The 23,550-nt window shown below is 38.5% G+C and overlaps 1 protein-coding gene and 1 pseudogene across 1 annotated transcript in view; both read right to left on the bottom strand.

The window, feature by feature from the left end:
• The window catches only part of TMEM123 (transmembrane protein 123), a 48,652-nt gene that overhangs the window by 21,511 nt on the left and 3,591 nt on the right, over nucleotides 1–23,550 (bottom strand). The window contains exon 4 of the mRNA XM_069470473.1: nucleotides 20,467–20,523. Coding sequence (XP_069326574.1) covers nucleotides 20,467–20,523 — 57 coding nt within the window. The remainder of the gene's footprint in view (nucleotides 1–20,466; nucleotides 20,524–23,550) is intronic.
• Nucleotides 6,234–6,755, bottom strand: LOC138383890 (protein mago nashi homolog 2 pseudogene; annotated as a pseudogene).

Here is a 23,550-nt window from a genome sequence, read left to right as displayed (position 1 = left end):
GGATTTTTAGTTATAAGAGCTCTATCCCCCTGGGCCCTCAGAACCCAACAATTACTGACCCGACAATCCCACTTCTAGGAATCTAGCTAAATTCTAGCTCAAGCTACTAAAGGTATATGTGTATGTTCACTGTAGCACTCTTTAGCAGAGTAAAAATATCCACCAATGAGGGAATAGTTAAGGAAATTATGGTCTATCCATACTATGGAACATAACACAAACACAAAAATGAATGAGATACAGCTACACTTACTGTGGTGGTTTTAAAATATGTCCATAAATTCTTCGAAATGCTTCCCTTTGAAAGGTGAAGCCTCATTTCATTTCCCTTTGTAGGTGGGACTAACATAGACTCTCTTCTAACAAAGAGAACATGGCAGAAGGGATGCTATAGGACTTCTGAGGCTAGGTCACGAAAAGGATGGCTTCCACCCAGCTTTCTGGGGGAAGCCAGCCACCATGCTGTGAAGATACTCAAGCAGTCTGGTGGAGAACCTCATGTGCAGAAGAACTGAGGCCTCCCACCAACAGCCAGCCATGTGACTGCGTCACCTCAGAAGTGAATCCTCTTAGCCCCAGTTAAGCCTCATGACTGTAACCTCAAATCTGTCCCCAGCTTAGCCACTACACCAAATTCCTGACACATAGGAACCATGAGATAATTAGTTTTAAATCACCAAGTTCTGGGGTTCTGCTATGTAGTAATAAATACCTAACAATATATTAGCGCATAAAAAAATCAATAATTCATAGTTCAGTCAAAACTGTTGCAGAACACTATGCATATGTCTGTTTGTATATTCACACCAGTTAACAGGGACTAAATTTCTAGGGAGGTACTGGGAACAGAAAGAGAGGGAAGGACAGGATACTTTTTTTGTTTTACATGCTTTTGCATTACTTGAAAGATTAAGTGCATGCTTAACTTCTGTAATTTTTTTAAAAGCCCATTTTTTAAAAAAAATAAATATAAAATAATTTTAAACCAATTGAGATTAAATAAAAATCTCTTACCCCTCATAAAAGAAAAGAACAAAATGACTTTAATTTTAGACACACTGCTAACAAATTCTATTATGTGGTCTCCCAGTTGACTGCTGATTAAAAGCAGCAAATTGAGGGAGGAGTGGGGCTATTAGAGGGAGGCATAATGCCAGTACAAAGAAATGACAGTTGAGTCTGTCAGAGAAAAGGAGGCAAATGCTAACATGAGCCATCTGAAGACACTCAAATGTAGGAACAAAGACCCCTACGTGTCTATGAGGCTACAACTGCCTCACAAGACTATGATTATAAAACAATATTTATAAAGCAGTGAATAGTTTGTAAAGCATTCCACATACTTTGTATTTTACTTTAGCCCACAATAAGCCTTGAGGTATTTCGGAGTATTTGTACTGCCATTTTACAGATTTGAAAATAAACTCAGGAAGTGAGTGGAGCCAGAGCATGAAAGACCCTGAATTCCATTCTGAAAGTTCAGACTTGAGGTATTTATCTGACACTGAAAAGGGAGAGGCTCAATGCCTGTAGCTGTGAGTCCTCAAGTCACTGCAGCCAGAACGAGCGTTCCCTCCAGACTATCCAACACTGCACTGACTGCACGCTCACCGAACACCCCTTTCAGAAACAGTCTTGGTGAAAGACAAAAATACGTTTTTATCAGGGGTTTCCAGGAAGTAATGGAAGAGGCAGATAATCTGTTTATTGAAAATGTACCAGTAAAAGTGAAGAATATCCTATTCTGTATCAATTTCTACTCTCAAGATGGTAGGATGTATTAATATATGTCTAATTAGCTGTCCAATCACTTGAGATTCTCAAGAGGAAGCCAGGCACATCAGAAAGAAACGCAAGGCTTTTGAGCCAACCAGCCTTGTGCTAAACTGTGGCACAGTCATTTTTCTGCACTTTTTCTTCATCTTTAAAACAGGGAAAATAACACTTAACTCTCATGGTTATTGCACAGGATGCAATAACAAGGATGAAATACCTTGTACAATGCTTGGCAAGAGCATTATGATCAACAGATGGTTACCACTGTTATAACCGCCATCAGCACCATTTTACGACAGGCAAATAAAGATGGCCTGGACCTGCTATCGAGCACAGACTCACTTCCTTCCCTGTCACCTTTGCTCATGTTGTGTCCTTCAATGATGCTGATAAAAAACAATGTCTGTTTTTCCTCACTTCACTTCTGAAAGTCATATCCACTGAGACTTAGTTCAAGTGCTATTTCCCCCAAGATTTTCCCAACTGCAAGTAATCTCTCCCTCTTCTAAGTGCTCACTTATGTTATTTGCACCTTTATTATTGTACTTAGCATACTGCTCTTTTATTATAGCTGTTTTTGTTCTTATTACCTTTCGAATTAAATTTCAAGCACCCTACGGGTGGTATCCATGTCAAGTCTCTGTAGCTCCCACAGTACCTGGCACAATGCCCAACACACAGAAGGTACAAAGTAAACACTTGTTGAGTGGCTGTAACAAAAGGATCTCAGAGGCTTATGTAGCAGAATTATCATTAAATATCGATAGGAAGGTCAGCTGGATTTTTACAGCTTTGCTTTCGTGTCTAAGTAGCTCTAGTATCCTATCAAAATTCTGACTTCTCCATTCCTGATCACTGTATTTAGATCATTCTTAACAATTGCACTTACTGTGTGCCAGGCATTGTTCTAAGTGTTTTACCTATATTAACTCATTTAATCCTCACAACAATCCTATGAAGTAGTGCCAGAAGGAAGCCAAGGCACAGACATCTTAAGGCCATACCATAATTCCCTTCCCTCTAACTATTTAAGAAAAAGGAAAGCTAATGAAAACTCCAATCAGTCAAAATAGGAGATAATTTTAAAAAGCTATAATGGCCAAAAAGAATTTATTAACTGTTGCAACACTCACTATCATTTCCAAAGCCCTACCTCAACGAATCTTCACAAAACCCCTGTGCTTTGGAGTTAGTTGCCTATTTTATTTTCCATTCTCTCCCTACTCATAATTTAATAGATATTAATGTTTATTGCTCCAAGGTAAAAGAGGTTTCTACTATCTATCATCTACAATCAATTTCAACTGACTTACTGAAACAGTTTTAGTTACTTCTAACTAGTGTGAAAGTCAAGCAAAATTGTCCCCCTCTCCACAGGAACTTTTACCTTGCCTGAGGTCAACTGCTTTGCAGCTAACTAGATTTACAAAGTGCACATAACAAGGGGCTTTAAAAAAAAAAAAAAAAAAAATGAAAAGTTTAAAATCTGCGAGTGGAAAATTATCTAGGATCTATTTGTTTACAATAAAACATCCCTACTTAAAAGAGGTTGCTGTTAAAGTTTTGGCTATCTCAAGGAAGTTACGAAAATTGCCTTTGACTTCATAACAATGGAAAAACCCCTAAAGTTTACAACCAAATAAGGTACGCAAGGATTTTGGTGTGCCTTTGTTGGTACTAACAGTGAAAGCAAATTTACTTACTAGAATACAAAGACACAGACTGAGTGAGCATGTAGCTTAATGTTTTAAAGAGTTGGTTTCCCCTACCCCACCATTTATTGATCAAAACCCATCACTGGCTATTTAGTTGACAGAACATTTTGTGTCTGGGCAAGTACATCGGTTATTTGATCTTCTATAGTAGTCAGGATGTTGCCAAACCAAATTGAAGTTTTCTAATTATGAATGTATTATTGTCCACTGTAGAAGCAAGCTCTGAAATTAAGCTGCACGGTTATTTTGTTTTTGTTTTTTTTTTTTTTTTTGTGCTGGTTCTCTTTTTCACAGCTCAGTCTGTGGCTGGGACACACTCTAGGTATCTATCCCTCCATATCTAGCTAGCTCACTGACAAGCACTACTGTCCACAATTGGCTTTTAATTTCTTAAACAAATATGCCTTTTAATATCAAATACAATCCTACCACATTTAAATGAACTCAATCACTGTCTTCAGTCTTGATTTGTTCCCTGAGCTTTCCGTTGATTATGGTGTTTCACACAAGAGGCCCTAGGTCTCTGCTGAAGTAGGACATGCCCAAGAACTATGAGAAACGAGGGGAGAAAGCAGAAGCAGGAGAGAAGGAACAGGGAGTATAAATTCTGAAGAGAGAGAATTCAAATGTAAACATTCTGCCAGTTAATTTAGAATATGTTATCTCTGTTGAGATGCAGAAAATACACATATGAGGGCTGTCCGAAAAGTATCCAGCTACTGTTAATATAATTTTTCATATTACATGCTGGATACTTTCTGGACAGCCCTCATATACCTTATAAAAATTATCATAATAATTTTTGGGCAAGGCACTTCTAGGACAAGAACTTGCTGGAGGAAAAAATGAGATGCATGTAAGAAAAGTAATCCCACCAGGCCACGCACGGAGTCTAGAGAAGCCTGAATTGTCCTCTCCTCACCCTTGCTGGCAGTGTGATTCTACTGTTATTAATATTAAGAAAAAAAATAATCCTTATATTAATTTTAAAGGTTTTCCTTAGTTCAGGACATTTTGAGATATTTCAGACCTAACAAACTTTATTTTTATCCTAATACCCTATCGTAAAATTTAATCTTAACACATACTCTCCTTCACAATAAAAAAGTCAGTTTTAAAGAAGTGTTTATTCACCCCTAGATTAATTTAACCTCATATCAGAAACTGAAAGGCCATGTGGATGATTACTTTACAAAGCTAACAGAAAAAGATAATCTGAGATCCCCGGGAAATGATCCATCTCCAATTCAATAGTGGCACAGCATTTTTGCCACAGCTCATACATGAATAGGATACAAAGCTGACAAGAGCAGATGTTTCCAAAGAGAAAAGAGAATAATAATTATTGGCCACTTACTCTGAGCCAGGCAACATTGTTACTACTAATCTGGCCCTGTGGCTGTTGCAGGGAACACCTGCTGTTTTTTTCCCTGCCCAGCTCCCACTCTTCCTTCAGGGAAACACCCTTCCTCATCCCATGGGGTCTGGAGGGATTGTCAATGGGTAGGTATGTGATTCCACTCAGGCCAGTCGGACTGTTCCAGGAATCTGACACGAGGAGTATACACCAGGATGGAAAATAGCTGGCAGTCATTTCGATGGCAATCCCCCGTGGAGAGCTGCTGTTAATTCCTATTCCTGAAGTCCCTAGCTGCACTAGGGCAGGTTGTTCTGTTTCCTTCCTTAGATTTTGTGATTGACCCAGTATGTGTACAATTCCTTGTTTACCCAGCTAGAGTTGGTTTCTGTTGCTTGCAACCAAATAATGTTAACAGTATGAAATTTTAAGTCTGGACTGATACCTACTTTATTCCTATTCTTTTCTCTTCTTCATAATTATGCTGATGGTTTCTCCTCAGTTTTTTTCTTTCCACCAGAATGCACTTCTTAACTCATGTCAGCAGGAACATTATGTGAAACTATGTATTGAAAGGCAAGTTTCGGTGTACAACCTGGAAGCTTCTAAAATTAAGACTTTCGGCAGGGCACAGTGGCTCACGCCTATAATCCTAGCACTCTGGGAGGCCGAGATGGGAGGACTGCTTGAGCTCAGGACTTTGAGACCAGACTGAGCAAAAAGCAAGACCCCGTTCCTACAAAAAGTAGAAAAAAATAGAAAGAAATAGGCAAGAGTGGTGATGTGCACTTGTAGTCCCAGCTATTTGGGAGGCTGACGCAGGAGGATCACTCGAACCCAGGAGTTTGAGGTTGTAGTGAGCTATGATGACGCCACTGCACTCTACCCAGGGTGATGCAGTGAGACCCTATCTCAAATAAATAAATAAATAAATAAAGTAAAATAAAATAAAGACTTCCTCTGTGAGAAGGTCTTTGGCACTTCTTTATGAACCTTTGACTCTTGCCTTGAGAAAACATTTCCTTACAACTGACAAACATGAAACATGAATGCCAGTGTGTGTGCTGCAGTGTTACTATATTTGTGCCAAGCCAACTGACTATTTTCGGTTCAAAAGCAAACTGTTAAAATCAGAGCTTTTTTTTTTTTTTTCAGGCTTTGATGTTTTATTGGAGCAAATCTTCAACAAAAGGTGGCTTTTATTTACAGAATTTAATGTGTGTGGGGACCAAGTAATGATAACCATTAAGCTTGTTTATCTATTTTTCTTATTTTCAGTTTACATACAAAGAAATGTATTTGCTTCAAATTCATAAAATCCCAAAATTGTAAATAACAAATAAACCCTCCCTTACCCATCCCTTAATTAAATATACAAACAGCTTCAGAAACATAAAATTTAAATTGGTTTAATCTTGAAGTGTAATCCAATGAGACTGAAAACTAAACATTTCAGGTCTTGTACCAAATAGTAAAATACTCGAAGGCCTTCAGTATCCTTTGACTGATTTACATCAGTAAGAGAACCTATTTTTGATGTAGTGAAAGAAATGTGCTCATCTCCCATTACAATTTCCAGCTCCTGTCAGCCAACCCTGTCAGGGGGAGGCCGCAAAGCAACATCTTCTTTTGTAATTTCACTGTCATCGATAATTCTCGTTAGTTCTTCCATTACACTCTTGTGTACATAAGCCTCTTTTCTGATCATGACATCATTTTTGTAATTGCTGTTGTTGGCATATCTAAACTTTCCATCCGGCCGAAACTCGAACTCTAAAAACTTGTGTCCAAACTTGCCCTTGTGCCCTGCATAGTAGCGCAGGTAGAAATCACTAGCCATAGCCATTTTTGTCCCCAGGATGCCCCCAAATCAGAGCATTCTACCAAGCAAATGTTTTACATCTTGTATACAGCACCTTTTACTGTAAATGATTACAGATTTCAGATGCAGCCAGACTCACTGAATTTACAGGGACTTAGCATCTAAAGCAGTTAGTCTAAAGTTTATTTTGAGTCAGAGCAGTCTGGAGCCTAGAAATATAAACAGAATCATTCTCTATCAAACCTAGTATGTAGGGAGATTAACAACTTCTGCGTTTCAGCAACAGCAATAACATAAGCTGTATATATGATGTAACCTTTATTAATAAAATTCTGTTGCACTAAGCACGTATTATCCTTGGGGTATCAGAGTTACCACAGATTGCTAAATCTCAAGGCTACTTCCTGAAATGGGAGTTCTGTGAATAAAAAGGATGATGTTGTGGTAACACTTGGATTAAATTACAACTCTTGTAAGAAAATTTACTACCTAAAACAAAGTCAATTGCAAAAAAAATTAGAAACTGAGCACTTTCTCATGTCTGATAAATTTGATGGCTCACCAAAGAATTAAGTACTTTTGAGTTTACAAAGTAATTTTCACATAGTTAAGCATTATTATTATGTAATCTGCATCTTGGAGAAGGAAGCTCAAATTGGGTAAATAAGAAGAAAACATCATACAGCTAGGAGAAAGATGAGTGAGGTCACTTGCTGACAGCTTTTTCTAAATCCTGTGGTTCCTCCAAAACAAAATCAAGGAGTCATAATTTTACCTTAATGACATTTGGTATCATAAACTTTCTAGTCTAAGAGTATATGATATATTCAGAGATAGCAGGGGTAGGATAGTTGGTTTTCTGGAGTGGTGGGGTCAAGGATTCCACAATGCTTTTCATTTTTTAGCTCTGCCCCTGTTATCTTCTGTTTCTTCTATTTGGAGGTTCTGTTCTTCTGGTGAATTCCCACAGGTCTGACAAAATTAGTGACTTGCTTTTATTCTCTCATTGGGTTTTGGGAAAACATCACATAGTAGTGGCCACTCTTGTCTCTGTGTTTCTTAGGACTACAAGTGTCTGATCTCTAGAGGGGCAGGGATTTCATCTTCTTCACTGTTGTATCTGAGCCTAGCACGGTTTCTGAGACTTAGGAGCCAAACTTTGTTTACTGAATGTAAACAAACAAACAAACTAACAAACAAAAAACAAACCAGCTTTTCATCTATAAAAGAAGTGGGCCAATTAGACCCACATTTTAAAAACTTTTTAAACTCACTCCCCTTTTTGTATTTGTAAATACTATACAGTTGCTTATCTTACTCCTTTTCTTGGAAAAAAAATTGATAAAAAAATATTCAAACAGCAGTGACTGGATATCTGCTTATATTAAGAAATGATTGCACTTTTTTTTAGTGTAATCACAGCATTTTTTTAAAAGGCCTCATGTATATATGTGAAATACACAAAATATGCACATCTTTATGATAAAAACTACAAAAGTATCCCTTAAGACAAAGTTTTAACACAATTTACTCTACAGAAAGACAGGCATAAATGATTTATATTCTATTATTTGTAAAGCTGTTTTCTTTTTCTTTTGCCACACTATGATGTATAATAAAAGGAGTTAACAGGTATGAGCTAATTGGGGATGTCTAGCTTTAATGCCTTAGAAAATTTTCAACAAATGATCCAAGAACGATTATTAAGAATGCATGTATTAAGTTGATATAAGCAGAACAAGTCTCATGAACAGACTTCTGAACTACTCTCTAGTTTTTCACATAAATAAGTCTTTTGGTTCCGAAACCTCTCAAGGAAATTGTACATTTTTGGAGAATCAGCCCTTATTCTCTCTTGACAGCTAAAGGGCTTTTCTCAAATTTAAACAAATGTTAATCACAATAACAAAAATACGCTTACTAGTGTTAACTACTATACTCTGTTCCCATCTGTGTCCTACCTCTCCCCTGGAAAAAAATCAGTTCTCTGCAATGTCTTGGTTTGGGAAGTATGTCCCAAGGTGAGAACCACTGTATATTCTTATCCCCAGCATTTAAGATTTTACAGTTCCTTAATTCCTTACCCTACCCCACTCCCAAAAAAGCCTTTTTTCCCCTCTGCATAGCAGCCACACACTCCACACACACAGGCCACTCAGGAAGAGATGGCCCTTCAGCCACACTGAGTCAGTGACTCTGTTCTGCTGCTTAACACCTGGGCATGTTTGTATGCTACCCTTTGACTCCCACTCAGACTTAAATGGTCTCAAGTGGGGCCCTGACTAGTATTTTTAGCATTCCAGGTATTTCTAATGTGCTGCCAAATTTAAGAGACATTGCTTTCAGATTTCCTCCAGTTCTAAAATTTTATAATTAAAAAAATTAAATTGTGACAATATAATGATTAGATGAAAATGTCTAGGATTCAAGGAACCATTTGGCCTGCAAGAAACCTTTTTAATCACTGGGTCATGCAAAGGAGTTGAAACTGCCCATCATCTCTTCACTCTCTACCCCTAATTCTTTGTCTTCTTTTCCACTTATGTTTTTTGTTTTTGGAGACAGAGTCTTGCTCTGTCGCCCCAGGTAGAATGCAGTGGCGTCATCATAGCTCACTGTAAACTCAAATTCCTGGGCTCAAGCGATACTCCTGCCTCAGCCTCCCAAGTAGCTGGGACGACAGGCATGCGCCACCACACCCGGCGAATTTTTCTATTTTTAGTAGAGACAGGGTCTTGCACTTGCTCAGGCTGGTCTCGAACTCCTGACCTCAAGTGAGCCTTCCGCCTCAGCCTCCCAGAGTGCTAGGATTACAGGTTTGAGGCACAGTGCCTGGCCTTCCTCTGTCTTTTGTCACAAGGCTTTCCCACTTTGGACCTTGCTCTACCCACTCTTCCCCTCCAGGCTGCTGTGATCTCTCAGCTGTTCTCTTTTTCAACTTCTCCCCCGCTATAATAATCCCCCAGATATGAGGTGGCCAGGTGTCTGATTTTAACTTAGACAGTAAAACATTTGAGCTCAAACTCAAAATACCCTGCCAGCCATTCCTTCCCCTCACCTGCCACACTCACTCCATCAGCAAAATCTCTCTTCATCGATACCATCTGGCCCATCATCCATTTGGACCCATATAACAGGTTACTAATTAACAATCTTTGCTTTTTGAAATATCAAATCTTGTGCCTAGCCGCCCGCCCCCCTAAAAATGTTCCAATGGCTTCCTGCTACCTTACAATCAAATCCAAACTCCCCAAGGGGATTCAGCAGTCCTCTGACCCCCACATCAAAGAAGCATCACAACACCTCTTTCCTGTGTCACCTGCTCCCACCTTGCCAAAAAGCCCCAGGCCTGAACAACCTGAGCATCTCCTGCGGCAGCCCAGAGACAAGCACCACTCAGCAGAAGACTGGCCACAGCCTGCAATGGGTGGAGGCAAAGTCCCCTCTGACCTTCTGAATTGCCCTGCCTGTGCCCACACCCCTCCCTACATCAGGGCCTTTTCTGGTCGGAGGGGCTTTATCTTTATGGAAACAAAAAGACAAAGGAAACAGAGTTGCCCAAGCACACGGAATATAATTATGGCAATTCTCCCACTAACATTTAAGTCCTGTTCTTCCCAACTGTAAAGTGAAAGGCCCAGAGTGCAGGTGGCAATTTTTTATTCTGACCAACGGGTTCCAGACCAACAAAGACTGGGGCAGCAAAAACAAAAATTGGTTTACTCCTCCCTTAGCATTCACTCATCGTTTACTGTTTCAACAAGTGTGTGTGCCAGGTCTTGTGCTGGGTGCTGGGGATATGGTGGTGAGTGCAATCAGCGTTGCCCCTGAATGAGCTGACTTTCTAGTTAGGGAGGCAGACTTACAGAAAGCATCACACAAACAGACGTAAACCACAAGGTCCTCTGAAGGCCTGGAGCCCCAGTTACAGGCCTGGAGGTCAAGGGCTGTTCCCTGAGGAAGAGAAGCTTGAGCAGAGGTTTGAAGGCTAAGTGGGTGTTAGTAAGAGCTCTTCGTGCAATATGCGCAAAGGCCCTGTGGCAGAGAAGGCACAGACAGCAGGGACCAAGAAAGGTGAGCATAGGTAGAGGGCAAGGAGGAACACATTTATATCTCAGTTTGTGCAAGGGGCTATTTTAGACAAGATCGGGTGCATTCTGGGTGGTGTGGCCCTGGACACAAGGGGCTATTTTAAAGCCAGGTGTTTTACATTTTATCATTGGCCCCAAGAAATAGCTGTAATTACTATTACCGGCTCTATTTTACAGAAGTGAGGCACAGAGAGATTAAGTAACTCGTCCAAGTTTACTTAATAGCAAAGCAATTATTTTTCTCTTTGTATCTTTCCCCCCAGTACAACAGAGTGTGGGAGGTGGGAGGACGCACTAAAACTAGTAAATCAAATTCACTGTGGAGTGAAAAAAGTAGTCAAACCAGTTCTTACTGAACAGTCAGGTAACAGACTAAAATCATCACTTTTCAACTAGCTGTTTTCATGTCATAAAGATGTAACCATAATGAAATGTTTTGTAGGAGAGAGTTTCCATTTTAGGAAACTATGCTTATGTGATTAAGTTTCAGTCAAAAAAAAAAAAAAACCTAAAAACAGTTGGTGGGAATATGTTGTTTTTAAAAAAATTATATATATTTATAGTATACATCACGATGTTTTGATATACATACACATTCCGGGATGGCTAAGTCAAGCTAAGTAACATATGCATTACCTTACATATTTGTTTGTGGTGAGAACTTTTTTTTTTCAAATTGTAAATTAACAAATTACAGTTGTATATATTTATGGAGTACAAGTGATGTTATGATTTACAAATACATGTGGAATAATTAAATCGTGCTAATTAACATAGCCATCACCTAAAATGCTTATTTTTTTGTGTTGAAAACTTTTGAAATTTACTCTTAGTAATTCTTAAAAATTTACTTTTTACCCAAAAGTCACTATTCAAACTGTGAGCAATTCTGAAATGTATAATACACCACTAACTATATTCACTATGTTGAGCAATAGAACTAAAAAAAAAAAAATGTATTTCTGAGGTTTTCCTATCATCTTCCCATCCCCCACCTCTGGTAACCACCAGTCCACTCTCAGCTGGAGTTTGATTATTTTAGATTTCACGTAAGTGAGAGCATGCAATGTTTGTCTTTCTCTGTCTGGCTGATTTCACCTAACATAATGTTCTCCAATTCCAGCCATGTTGTCACAAATGGCAGAATTCTTTTCTTTTTTCAAGGCTGAGTAGTATTCCATTGCATGTATATGCCATGTTTTCTTTATCCTTTCATCTGCTGATACAAATTTTGATTCCATAACTTGCCTATAATGAATAGGGCTGCAATGACCATGGAATATAGACATCTCTTTGACATACTGATTTCAAATCTTTTGCACAAATACCCAGAAGTGGGATTGCTGGATCATATGGTAGTTCTTTTTTTAGCTTTTTGAGGAACCTCCATTCAGTTTTCCATAATGCCTGTACTAATTTACATTTCCACCAACAGTGTACAAGGGTTTCTCTTTCTCCACCTTCTCACCAACACTTGTTATAATTTGTCATTTTGGTAGGTGTGAGAGGATATCACACCTGGTTTTAATTTGCATTTCCCTGATGACTGGTGATGCTGAGCATTTTCTCATATCTGTTGGCCATTCATATGTTTTCTTTTGAGAAATATCTATCCAGGTCCCTTTTCCCATTTTTAATTCAGATTATTTGTTTTATTTCTATAGAGTTGAGTTCCTCATATATTTTGAATATTAACCCCTTATCAGATGTATGGCTTGCAAATATTTACCCCCAATCCGTAGGCTGTCTCTTCACTCTTGTTTCCCTTATCATGTAGAAGCTTTCTTAGTCTGATGTAATCCCATTTGTCTTTTTTACTTTTGTTGCCTGCACTTTTGGGGTCAAACCTTAAACCAAAAAAAACCACTCTCTAGGCCAATGTCATGTAGTTTTCCCTCTGTGTTTTTTCCCAGTAGTCTCATTTACACTTTCAGGTTTTATGTTAAATCTTTAACCCATTTTGAGCTGATTATTGTATATGGTGTGAGATAAGGATACAATTTCCTTCTTCTGCATAAGGACATCCAGTTTTCCCAACACCATTTATTGAAGAGACTGTCCTTTTCCCATTGTGTAATCTTGCTTGTCTAAAATCAACCTATCATCCATGTGTGGTGAGAACTCTTAAAATCTACTCTTAGTAATTTTCAAGTATACAACACATTGTTATTAAGTACAGACACCATGATGTACAATAGCTTTCTGGTGGGAATACTCTCAATAGTGATTTTTTAAAAAATACTTTGCTGTATTTTCCAAAATTTCCACAAGAACCATATATTATTCTTTGTAATCAGAGAAAATAAAAAGACACAGATAAGCTAATAAAAAGACAACCCAATTTAAAAAAAATAGGTAAAGCACTTGAATAGACATTTCTCCAAAGAAGATATACAAATGACCAATAAGCACATGAAAAAAATGCTCAACATCATTAGTAATCAAAGAAATGCAAATCAAAACCACAAGTTACTATTTCATACTTATTAGGATGGCTAGAATAAAAAAAACCATATAAGAACAAGTGCTGGTGAGGATATGGAGCAACTGGAACCCTCCAAGAGTGGGAAGCCTTCCTCATGCACTGCTGGCATATGGAAAATGTATTGTGAGATGGTGCAGCTGCTTTGGAAACAGTGCAGCAGTTCATTACACTGAGTTACCGAATGACCCAGCAATTCTACTCCAAGGTATTCACTCGAGAAAAATAAAAATATGTCCATACACAGATTTGTACACAAATATTTATAACAGCATTATTCATAATACCAAAAGGTAGAAACAATTCAAATGTCCATTAATGGATGGATAAATGAATTTGCTATATCCATACAATGATATGTTTGGCTATAAGAGAGAATGAAGTACTGACACATGCTACAACTTGGATGAACATCGTAAACATTAAGTGAAAGAAACCAGTCACAAAAGACCACATGATTCCATTCATCTAAAAGTCCAGAGCTCTATGGAGACAAAAGTAGGTTAGTGGCTGCTTAAGGCTTGGGAGTAAGGAGAAGAGAAGGGGGTGATAACTAAAAAGCACAGGGTTTCTTTTTGAGGTGATGAAAATACTCTAAAATTAACTATGGTAATGGCTGCACACATCTGTGAATATACCAAAACCACTGGGCTATACACTTGAGCTGTATGGTTGTGTGATTTCAACTGCATGGTATATGAATTACATCTCAATAAAGCAGTTTAATTAAAAAATAATAAAGTCTCTGAAGGCCAATATGAAAGTATTCTCAACTACTTACAGAGAAATGTAACTCAAGGAAGACTGGTATTTTGCATTGTATATTTTCAAGTACCATTTGAACTTTTAAATTATGTATATGCATTACTTTTATAGTAATTGTTAAACAAAATTACATACTAAGGAAAAAAAGATACAGAGAAGCAAAAAGATAACGAGATGACGAGCCACGTAGTTAACATCCAGCACCAATTACTGCTTAACTCTAATTGTTATGTCACACAACGTCTCTTCCCAAGAACTTTATACATCTGGGAAAAATTATTCTTGAGAAACCTTATTTAACATGATGGGGTAAATCATCAATTTTAGTCTGAAAGTCATCAGTCCAGAGCTAGCCTGTCAGCTGTGAAAAAGGAGTATTTAATAAAAACAGATAATAAAAAAGAAGTGCCAAGTATTCAACCCCAATTGAGTCCACTCTCCTATTCTCCAACTAGAATTTAAATTCAACCCACTGTGTGCCAGACCGTTCACAGGCACCACCAAAGACAACAGGAACCAAGAGTTTTGTAGTTGACTTTCTGTCTGAGGTCTACTTTTTTTGGCCTATGTTTTATCTTCTACACCATCTTTTGTTTTTCCTTTTTCTTTTTTCTTTTTTTTTTTTTTTTTTGAGATGGAGTCTTGCTCTGTTGACCTGGGTAGAGTGCAGTGGTATCATCACAGTTCACTGCAATCTCAAACTCCTAGACTCAAGTGATCCTCCTGGCTCAGATTCCCAAGTAGCTGGGACTGCAAGCATGACCCACCATGCTCAGCTAATTTTTCTATTTTTTTTTTTTTTTTGTAGACAGTGGGTCTAGCTCTTGCTCAGGATGGTCTTGAAATCCTGAGCTTCAAGCAATCCTCCTGCCTTGGCCTCCCAGAGTGTTAGGATTACAGGTGTGAGCCACTGCACCCGGCCATTTTTCCTGCTTTTGAAAAGAAAAACAAGTATAAAAAATGCCCCAAACTTGTATGTTTCTCTTAGTTCCGTTGCTGTTTTGCACTTAGCTTCTGGGATTTTTTTTTTTTTTTTTTAAGCCAGTCAAATTTAGCAGTGGGGGGTTGTATACCAACTTCAGTGACACTAATATTAATAAATTCTAATAACTCACTACCACTGGACCAGCCAGTTTCTAGGATTTCTGCATGCTTTCTCACTTTGTGTACTTCCTTCCACTGTTTATCTCTTCTAATCCCCATTATGACCTCCTCTTCCTGCTCCCACCATTCCATGCCCACATACATACACGATTTCCCAGAATTCACACAACAGGCTGGTTATTCAGCCCCATCTCTCTAACCCTTAAAATGACTAAATGTTTAGAATGTTAAATGTTCCCTTTTATAGTTCACATTGCAATAAAGTATAGCAGCAGTTCTTGATCTGAATTGGAAGCATTTCATTTGGGTCCTAATTACAACTTAAGGATGGAGACATGCTTCAGGAAAGAAAGCACCAGTTCCAATTTATTATTATATCTGCTGTCTCAGGAGCACAGAGTATGAAAATGCACAGTGGTTTAGAATCACCATAGAATTTTAATGCTTGAAGAGGAAACTCCCATATCAAGGAAAATAAAAGCCCCAGAGACGTTAACTAAGTTGCCAGAATCCACATTTCTGGCCTTCTCTTCCAGGGCCTGCTCTGTTTCTGGTGTCTCAGAATGTAAATCTTATACCTTAAATATTCTATTTCTGTTTCCTAATTTTCTATATGTAATAATGTAGCTGCAGGACAGATACACCATGCACTGCATGTCAGACACAGTGACCTACGTTCCTTGGACACAAAAGGCTCCCTCCTGTTCAAGACTTCTGCCTGGAAAGCTCTTCACCCCAGCATCTGCAGGGCAGCATCCTTCCTGCCATGCAGGTCTAAGCTCAGACAATTCTAGTTCAGAGAGGTCTTCCTTGACCAACCACTCTGAAGCAGCCCTTCTCTAGTCATTCTCTACCACATTACCCTGTTTATGGATGCAGGTAGATAGGTATTTTATCCTATTTATTTATTTATTTATTTTATTTTTTTTTTTTTGAGACAGAGTCTCACTCTGTTGCCCAGGCTAGAGTGAGTGCCGTGGCGTCAGCCTAGCTCACAGCAACCTCAAACTCCTGAGCTCAAGCGATCCTCCTGTCTCAGCCTCCCGAGTAGCTGGGACTACAGGCATGCACCACCATGCCCGGCTAATTTTTTCTATATATATTTTTTAGCTGTCCATATAATTTCTTTCTATTTTTAATAGAGATGGGGTCTCGCTCTTGCTCAGGCTGGTCTCGAACTCCTGAGCTCAAACGATCCGCCCACCTCGGCCTCCCAGAGTGCTAGGATTACAGGCGTGAGCCACCGCGCCCGGCCTATCCTATTTATTTTTTAATCACAATCCAAAATCGTCTTCAGTTGCGTACCTCCCTGGAGTCTGTATCTCTGCACCTGGATATAGACTGCATGAGAGCAGGGACTTATGTGTCTTATTTACCGCTTTATGCTTTGTGCCTACAACAATGACTAGCAGAGAGGGCAGTTCAAACAAGCATCTGTTTACTGAGTTTAAGTAAACATAATATTGCAAGATTTTCCCGTACTACATTCCTTGAAACAAAATCAGATGTTAAAAATTACCAGAAATTCTCAGATGCAATCTCAAAAACATGTGTTGAACACAATTAACAGTATCTGAGGAGTTTAAGCAATTCTTTAAGTATGAACAAGTTCATAGTAGTTAAGAAAATCCTTTCCTACATCAAATCTCCAGTTAAACGTCAGTATGAATATTTTTATCTATATCTATGTCTGTCTATCTAACACCATTTCTAACTAAAGCAACTTGTCAGGCCAACTGTCTTAGAGTAGCTTACAACCTCACAGGAAGTTTTCATCAAATATTCCTTTCACACATAAAACATTTCCTCCAAAACGAAGAGAAGGTAGTAATGGAATATGGAATTATAATACTTGATAAATTCTTTCCACTTCAGTGAGACTTTCAGTGTTGCAATTGGGGATAAAAAGTGAAATATAGAATTATCTGAATAAACTGTTCCCAAATCTCCACTGCCCTCTTCTGCAAAAATCTAAGCCCAAACCAGGTCCATATGCTCAAAACTGCTATGGTCCCCACCATGTACGTGGATAAAACTAAACCCTGCTAGAGCAGCCCAAGTGACTAGGCCAAGGATGGGTCACCAAGCCAAAGGCAACCATGTGAGCATGGAACATACATGATTAGGAGATCAACTGCTTTGCAACTGGCTTGGTGCAAATTATGGCCAAGAAAGAGCTTCAAATTTGATGATGGTTAACCTGACCCTCTCAGACCCCTCTATTTTGGGAAGTATCAATGCTAGGTGATTGAGGGAAAGGGTGTATCCTGAATGATACTGAGCTGCTGCTGTGGCTATTGATGAGATCTGCTCTCCACTCTAGACCATGTCACATTTCCTTATATCCTTGCCCAAACCTGTTATGAAAAATAATCTGAGCTTGTGTCTTCCTTGCACCATAAAGAGTAAATTCATCCATCCATGACCCTAAAATATAAATCCTCTGACTTTACATGAAATGAGGGGAAAATTATTTTCTCTATAAGCTGAAAGTGTGTCAAAGAAGTCCCTGGAGACAAGAATGTCAGAAGGATAGCTGTCCTCAATGCTGAGGGCACACAAAAAATAAAACTGTTACATATAATTCAGTAGTACACTGGAAAGTAACCCCCATTCCTGTTTCTTTAACTTTAAGTATCTATATTACTACGTAAACAAAGAAAAACAGCTAAAACAATGCATAAGATTAGAGCATGGACCAGTACCTGTCTGAAAAATATACATAGTAGTGCTTTGATTTAGCAAGTCAGCAATTACAAAACATGTATTTGGTTCCACAAATCAGTTCAACCAACCAAAAACATATATAATTTTGCATAGCTACTATGTACCAGGTATAGAGTTAGGTGTTAGAATGAATAAATCATAGATCCCACTCTCAAGAAATTTAGATGGTGACCAAAACAAATAAGAGAAAAAAGATTCACTGAATCCAATGTGGCAAGTCCCATAAAAATGATAGGCACCCAGTGTTCTAAGTGATATTGCAGGCGGTCCCCCTTTTTCCAATGGCACATTCTTGGAATACACATCATAATGGAGTTTGCCAAAGAAAGATGCTATTTTCCCATTGGGATTGGCACCAGATAAACTGTGCTAAATAAACAGTACCAAATAAACTGGCAAACAATATGTTCAAAAAAAGTTTCAACAATTGGAAGTGTCTATGTTACTATAAAAGAAAAAGTTAGGCTGGATGTGGTGGCTCATACCTATAATCCTAGCACTTTGGGAGACCAAGGAGGGAGGATCACTAGAGGCCAGGAGTTTGAGACCAGCCTGAGTACAAGCAAGACCCCATCTCTACAATAAAATAGAAAAGTCAGCTAGGTTGGTGGCTCATGCCTGTAGTCCCAGCTGCTCAGGACGCTGAGGCTGAAGGATCACTTGAGCCCCAGAGTTGGATGTTGCAGTGAGCTACCACGATGCCACTGTACTCTAGCCCAGGAGACAGAGTGAGATCCTGTCTCCCGAAAAGACAAAAAGAAAAAAAAAAAAAGTTAAGCATCATGTCCTATAAAAATATCCAAATTCAACATGTTTCACAAGGGTTTTCAAGATTCAAAGAAGATATAAGAGGAAGCTACCAGTTATAAGAAGTGTTACAAATTGACCAAAAAAACATCTTAAATTGTTGTATGATCTTGTCTCTTTCTACAAAAATTTAAGGCAGTGTTTCTTTGTTTCTTAATACATTTCCCTGTGCTAGCAGGAGCACACCTGAAATCAGTCCATTTACTCTGAAGCTGCCCTCAAAATACTGACTTGATTTTTAATAACCATTCACAGTTGATGTCAGTGGTGGTATTTTTTCAGTGAAAGGCATTTTTTAAAGGGAAGGCCACACCAGTTTCAGAAGTGTGATAAAGGGATTTAGAATCCAGGTTTTAGAATCCAATTGAGTTTCAAATCCTGAATGTGGCACTTACTGCCACGTGATCCTGGGCATTTCTTAACCACTCTGAGTTTCAATTTCCCCATGTGGAAAACAGAAATGATACCTATCCTCACCACTGTTAAAATTACGAAATGTATGAGCAGTGTCTTAAAAGGTGTAAGCATTCAATAAATGGTGGCTGTTGTTAATACGATTATTATTAATCTTATCTTTCTTCTACCCCCTTTGTTTATCCAAAGTTCAAAGTTCAAGCAGTATACAGTTAGATTCAATAAAGGCCAACAATAAAAAATACCCAACAGCTTAATAAAATATTTAAAAAATAAAACCCTCCCACAACTACCCAATGATAATCACTATTACACTTTGGGATGATCTATGCAGTCTTCTTTCCTCCCAGTGAAAATTTTTCTGTAGAATTACTAAAACTAGAATATTGGCTATGTACCACCAGATACCAGTAGGAAAGGCAGAGACAATGAAAACACAGCAGTAAACAGAGAAGATAAATGGAGTGGAGTGCTGGGATGCCCACAAGAACAAAAACTCCACAACAATGTGAATGCACTTAATGCCACTGAACTGTGCAATTAAAAATTATTAAAATTATACATTTTATGTTACGTATCTTTTACCACAATAATACAAAACAAAAAGCCAAACAAAAACTCCAAGAAGTCTGGGCTTGGTCCATTTTGTATCTTTAGAACCTAGAACGTGTCAGCACAGTACACTCAATCAATATTCATTGAATAAAGGAAAATAAATGATAGGATTAGTGTACCATTTTCTAGTTTCCAACTCAGTCAACTCTGAAGAATAAGGGTAGTGAGAAGATAACCTAAATATTGCTTATAAGAAACATGCCTTGATGGTTTACTACAGGTACAGGTACATCAGCTTGTTTCCAGCATCTTTCCATTCCAGTGGAAAGAATCCATTTGTCCCAAACTAAAAGCAAAGGGAAAGGGCTTCACCAATTGTTTCAACAGGGAAGCAACATGGCAGGCTGACATCTGACTGCTGGCTGACATGGAAGGAGGGTCTCCTTAGAGTCAGACCAGGCATATTAAGGTTGCCACGGCCAAACAGCTTACAGGGACTTGATTCATCAGCAAAACCTGCAGACTTCTATATTCATATTTCATAGCTATAGTCAGAATACAAAACTGTCACATCTAAAACTGTGCTTCAAAAATTCATACCATGAAATTCCAATATGCTTTTGGTTTTAGAATTTATTCACATCTTTGGTAGACTGCGAAAGACGACTAATCTTTTCATTTATCAATGCCTACTAGGGGCAGCCCTTCAGGGTAGGCTACAGGGATTCACTGATGAATAACTCATGGTTAAGACAGGTCAGGGTACCAGCTTACATGTACTTTTCTGGTTGTTATTACTTTAGGTACACTAGACAGATGAAAATCTTGTTTTTGAACCTTTTTAAACTCACCTGTTGCGTTAGCACTGGAGTTTTGTTGAGGCACAGAATTTCCTTTGTTTGCAGGTGCTACAAAAATAAAGAAATATTCTGTTATGAAACAACATTTAATATTTAACTAAGAACACTGGCAATATGTTCTTTTCTGCCTGTGGGAGGTGGTAGTGTGGGGGAGGGTAGATTATTCCACAGGAAGTCGTACCTTTGCCTCTTTTGCTATGAAAAGCACCTTGAGGCTATCAGTACATACGAGACTATAATATTGGGTTTTTAAAGACAGAAAACCTCTAGTTTATGTAACAAACACTAAACAGTACACCATGTGCCAGCCACTGAATGCAACAGCTTTGCCAAAGTTCATTCACCTACGTGAATACAGAGCAATTGGTGATGGATAAACCAATTTCTGCTACTGCCAATTCTGCTCTTCTGAGTGGAGTAGACCATTTCAGGAGGGGTCCCTTAACTCATGGGTGTCTCTAGATCTTGTACCACCAATATCCCTAACTTCGTACAATGGAAGGATGAAGTGGACAGGATTTTCATATTTAATTGCAAGCCTTCTCAGTATGATTCTTTTACTTTTTTAACACTTAAGATTTAGAAAAAAAATTAAGAGAATTTTATGCCCCAGTTAAGCAACTTTCTGAAGGGATTTATTCACCTTGAGTCTTTGTATAATAACAAATACATACACCACATGGGAAGAGAGCAAGTGTATTATTGTGTACTTTTCACAGATAAACCCTCCCCCACTAAAAACAAACAAACTCTCAAAGTACAAAGACAAGCAGTAAAACTTTGAAGGTGCCAACTTTACTGCTTGGGCAAATTTCTTCCTCTTGATGGGAGGATCCATTTATCACAAAAGGATGTGGTATAACATTAAACTTGAAAAAGAACAAAGTCAATAGACTATACAGATGTATTTAGCAGCAGGTATCAAATAATTGCCAACATTATGAAGTGCTTACTACATGCCAAGCCTGTGGGAAACGTGTTATCTGCATTAGTTCATCTAACCCTTCCAACACTTCTGAGACAGGAGTACTGTTTTACAGCGACAGGAACTGAGGCCCAGAGGCCACCCAGCTAGTAAGGGCAGAGTCTGGTTTTGGACCAGGCTGTTTGATTCCAAAGTAGACGTGAATGCCAAAGTGGAACTGTTGACTTTCTATAAACCTGCTCCTCCCCAAATTTTCCCAATTGTTGCATTACCAGTTGCTCAACCGCCACACCAAGAGGTCATCCTTTGATTTCACTCTCTTTCTCCTCTCACCCTCTAATCCATTAGCAAGTGTTCACTCCTACCCTCCAAACAGATCTAGACTCCACCTTCTTATCTCCACTCATTCACTATCAACTTTTGCCTGGACTGTGGCAAAGGCCTGTTTTTGTCTCCCTGATATTGTCACTCTCGTGCAATGATTTCTTGGTAATCTATTTGAACCTTTGAATACAGTCATTTCCAAGCTACTTCAATCCTTGGACTTTTCAGTTACAAGAGTCAATAAAGTTTTTTGTTTCCGCTAAGCTATTCAAGGTAGGTTCCTTTCACTTGTCACCAAGAGTAACTAGTAGCCTCCCCTCCCATTTGTGTCTCTCATTAGACTATCAAAAAAAATCTATCCTGTTTGCTGATTTTGCTAACTTGGTCATAGTCTCTCTCTTCCTTAAACTGATATTTATAATACTATGAAGCAGACTGTGGGCCGGGCGCGGTGGCTCACGCCTGTAATCCTAGCACTCTGGGAGGCCGAGGTGGGCGGATCGTTTGAGCTCAGGAGTTCGAGACCAGCCTGAGCAAGAGCGAGACCCCACCTCTACTAAAAATAGAAAGAAATTATATGGACAGCTAAAAATATATATAGAAAAAATTAGCCGGGCATGGTGGCACATGCCTGTAGTCCCAGCTACTCGGGAGGCTGAGACAGGAGGATCGCTTGAGCTCGGGAGTTTGAGGTTGCTGTGAGCTAGGCTGACGCCACGGCACTCACTCTAGCCTGGGCAACAGAGTGAGACTCTGTCTCAAAAAAAAAAAAAAAAAAAAAAAAGCAGACTGTGAATATTTTTAAAAGCAGAATTTCAATGTTTATTCTCCTATAATATTCCAGGCAATTGCAGTGTTGTGGAATAAAAGGTTTATCTATTTCAAGAGCCAACATGATCTTACATGGCTTAGTGGTGAAATGGTTGAGAATTTGGATTCTGATCTGAAACCAAACATGTATTAGTTGTTTTACTTTGAATAAGTTAAATTACTTCTAAGTCTCCACTTACTCATCTGTAAAACAGGGATAATACTGTGAGAATCCAATGGGATGACTTCTGGACCTCAATTAATATAATGTGGGGTACACAGGGAATGTGCCCAATAATAATCAGCTATGTAAGTTATAGTATGATTGTTAAAAATCACTATACTTTGTAATGATACTTTATATAGATTATACACTGTATATGAAGACTAGGATAACAGTGACTTGCTTTCTTGAGAAATCTTCTATTGAACCTTCTTTTAGTCTAGTTTCAAGGTGACATTACAGTCTGTAGAAATGAATTCCCCCTCACAGTGGTTATACTAGTTCATGAATTCAGGGCTCATCTTTAGTAGAGCATACCAAGTTTTCCAAATAGCACTAACCTCTAGTGAGACATTAATAAACAGAACAGGGAGTGTTAAAATAAGGCCAAAAAAAAAAAAAAATCTGTGTTATGAGGGCAAAAGAAAGAAAAGCAAGGGCACTCACAGTTTCTCTGATCAGTATATTCATTAGGTTTACTTTCACAAAAAATAAAGCAACAAATTTCTTAGAATGGAGACCTTTCTCCATAAATACTGGTATAAAAGTGGCACCAAGATGTACCATGAACATGATTTTACCAATCACTCCTTCTTAAATGATCTCAAAACTAGGTCTGCAAAGCCAGTCTGTCACATGCAAACAAAAAGAAATTCGGCAAAACAAACAAAAATTGTTATTTAATTCACCCAGATTATTCTAGCAAAAGCAGGTGTTGGGCCTGAATCCTCTGGATTTACAAACTGCCTGTTCTCTTGCTAGATAAAACTAGAATTTAAAACCAGGAAAAACT

The sequence above is a fragment of the Eulemur rufifrons genome, chromosome 6 (assembly GCF_041146395.1).
Source record: "Eulemur rufifrons isolate Redbay chromosome 6, OSU_ERuf_1, whole genome shotgun sequence".
NCBI classification, from domain to species: domain Eukaryota; kingdom Metazoa; phylum Chordata; class Mammalia; order Primates; family Lemuridae; genus Eulemur; species Eulemur rufifrons.
Note: the sequence above shows the minus strand (reverse complement) of the source record. Positions and strands in the feature narration are given on the sequence as shown.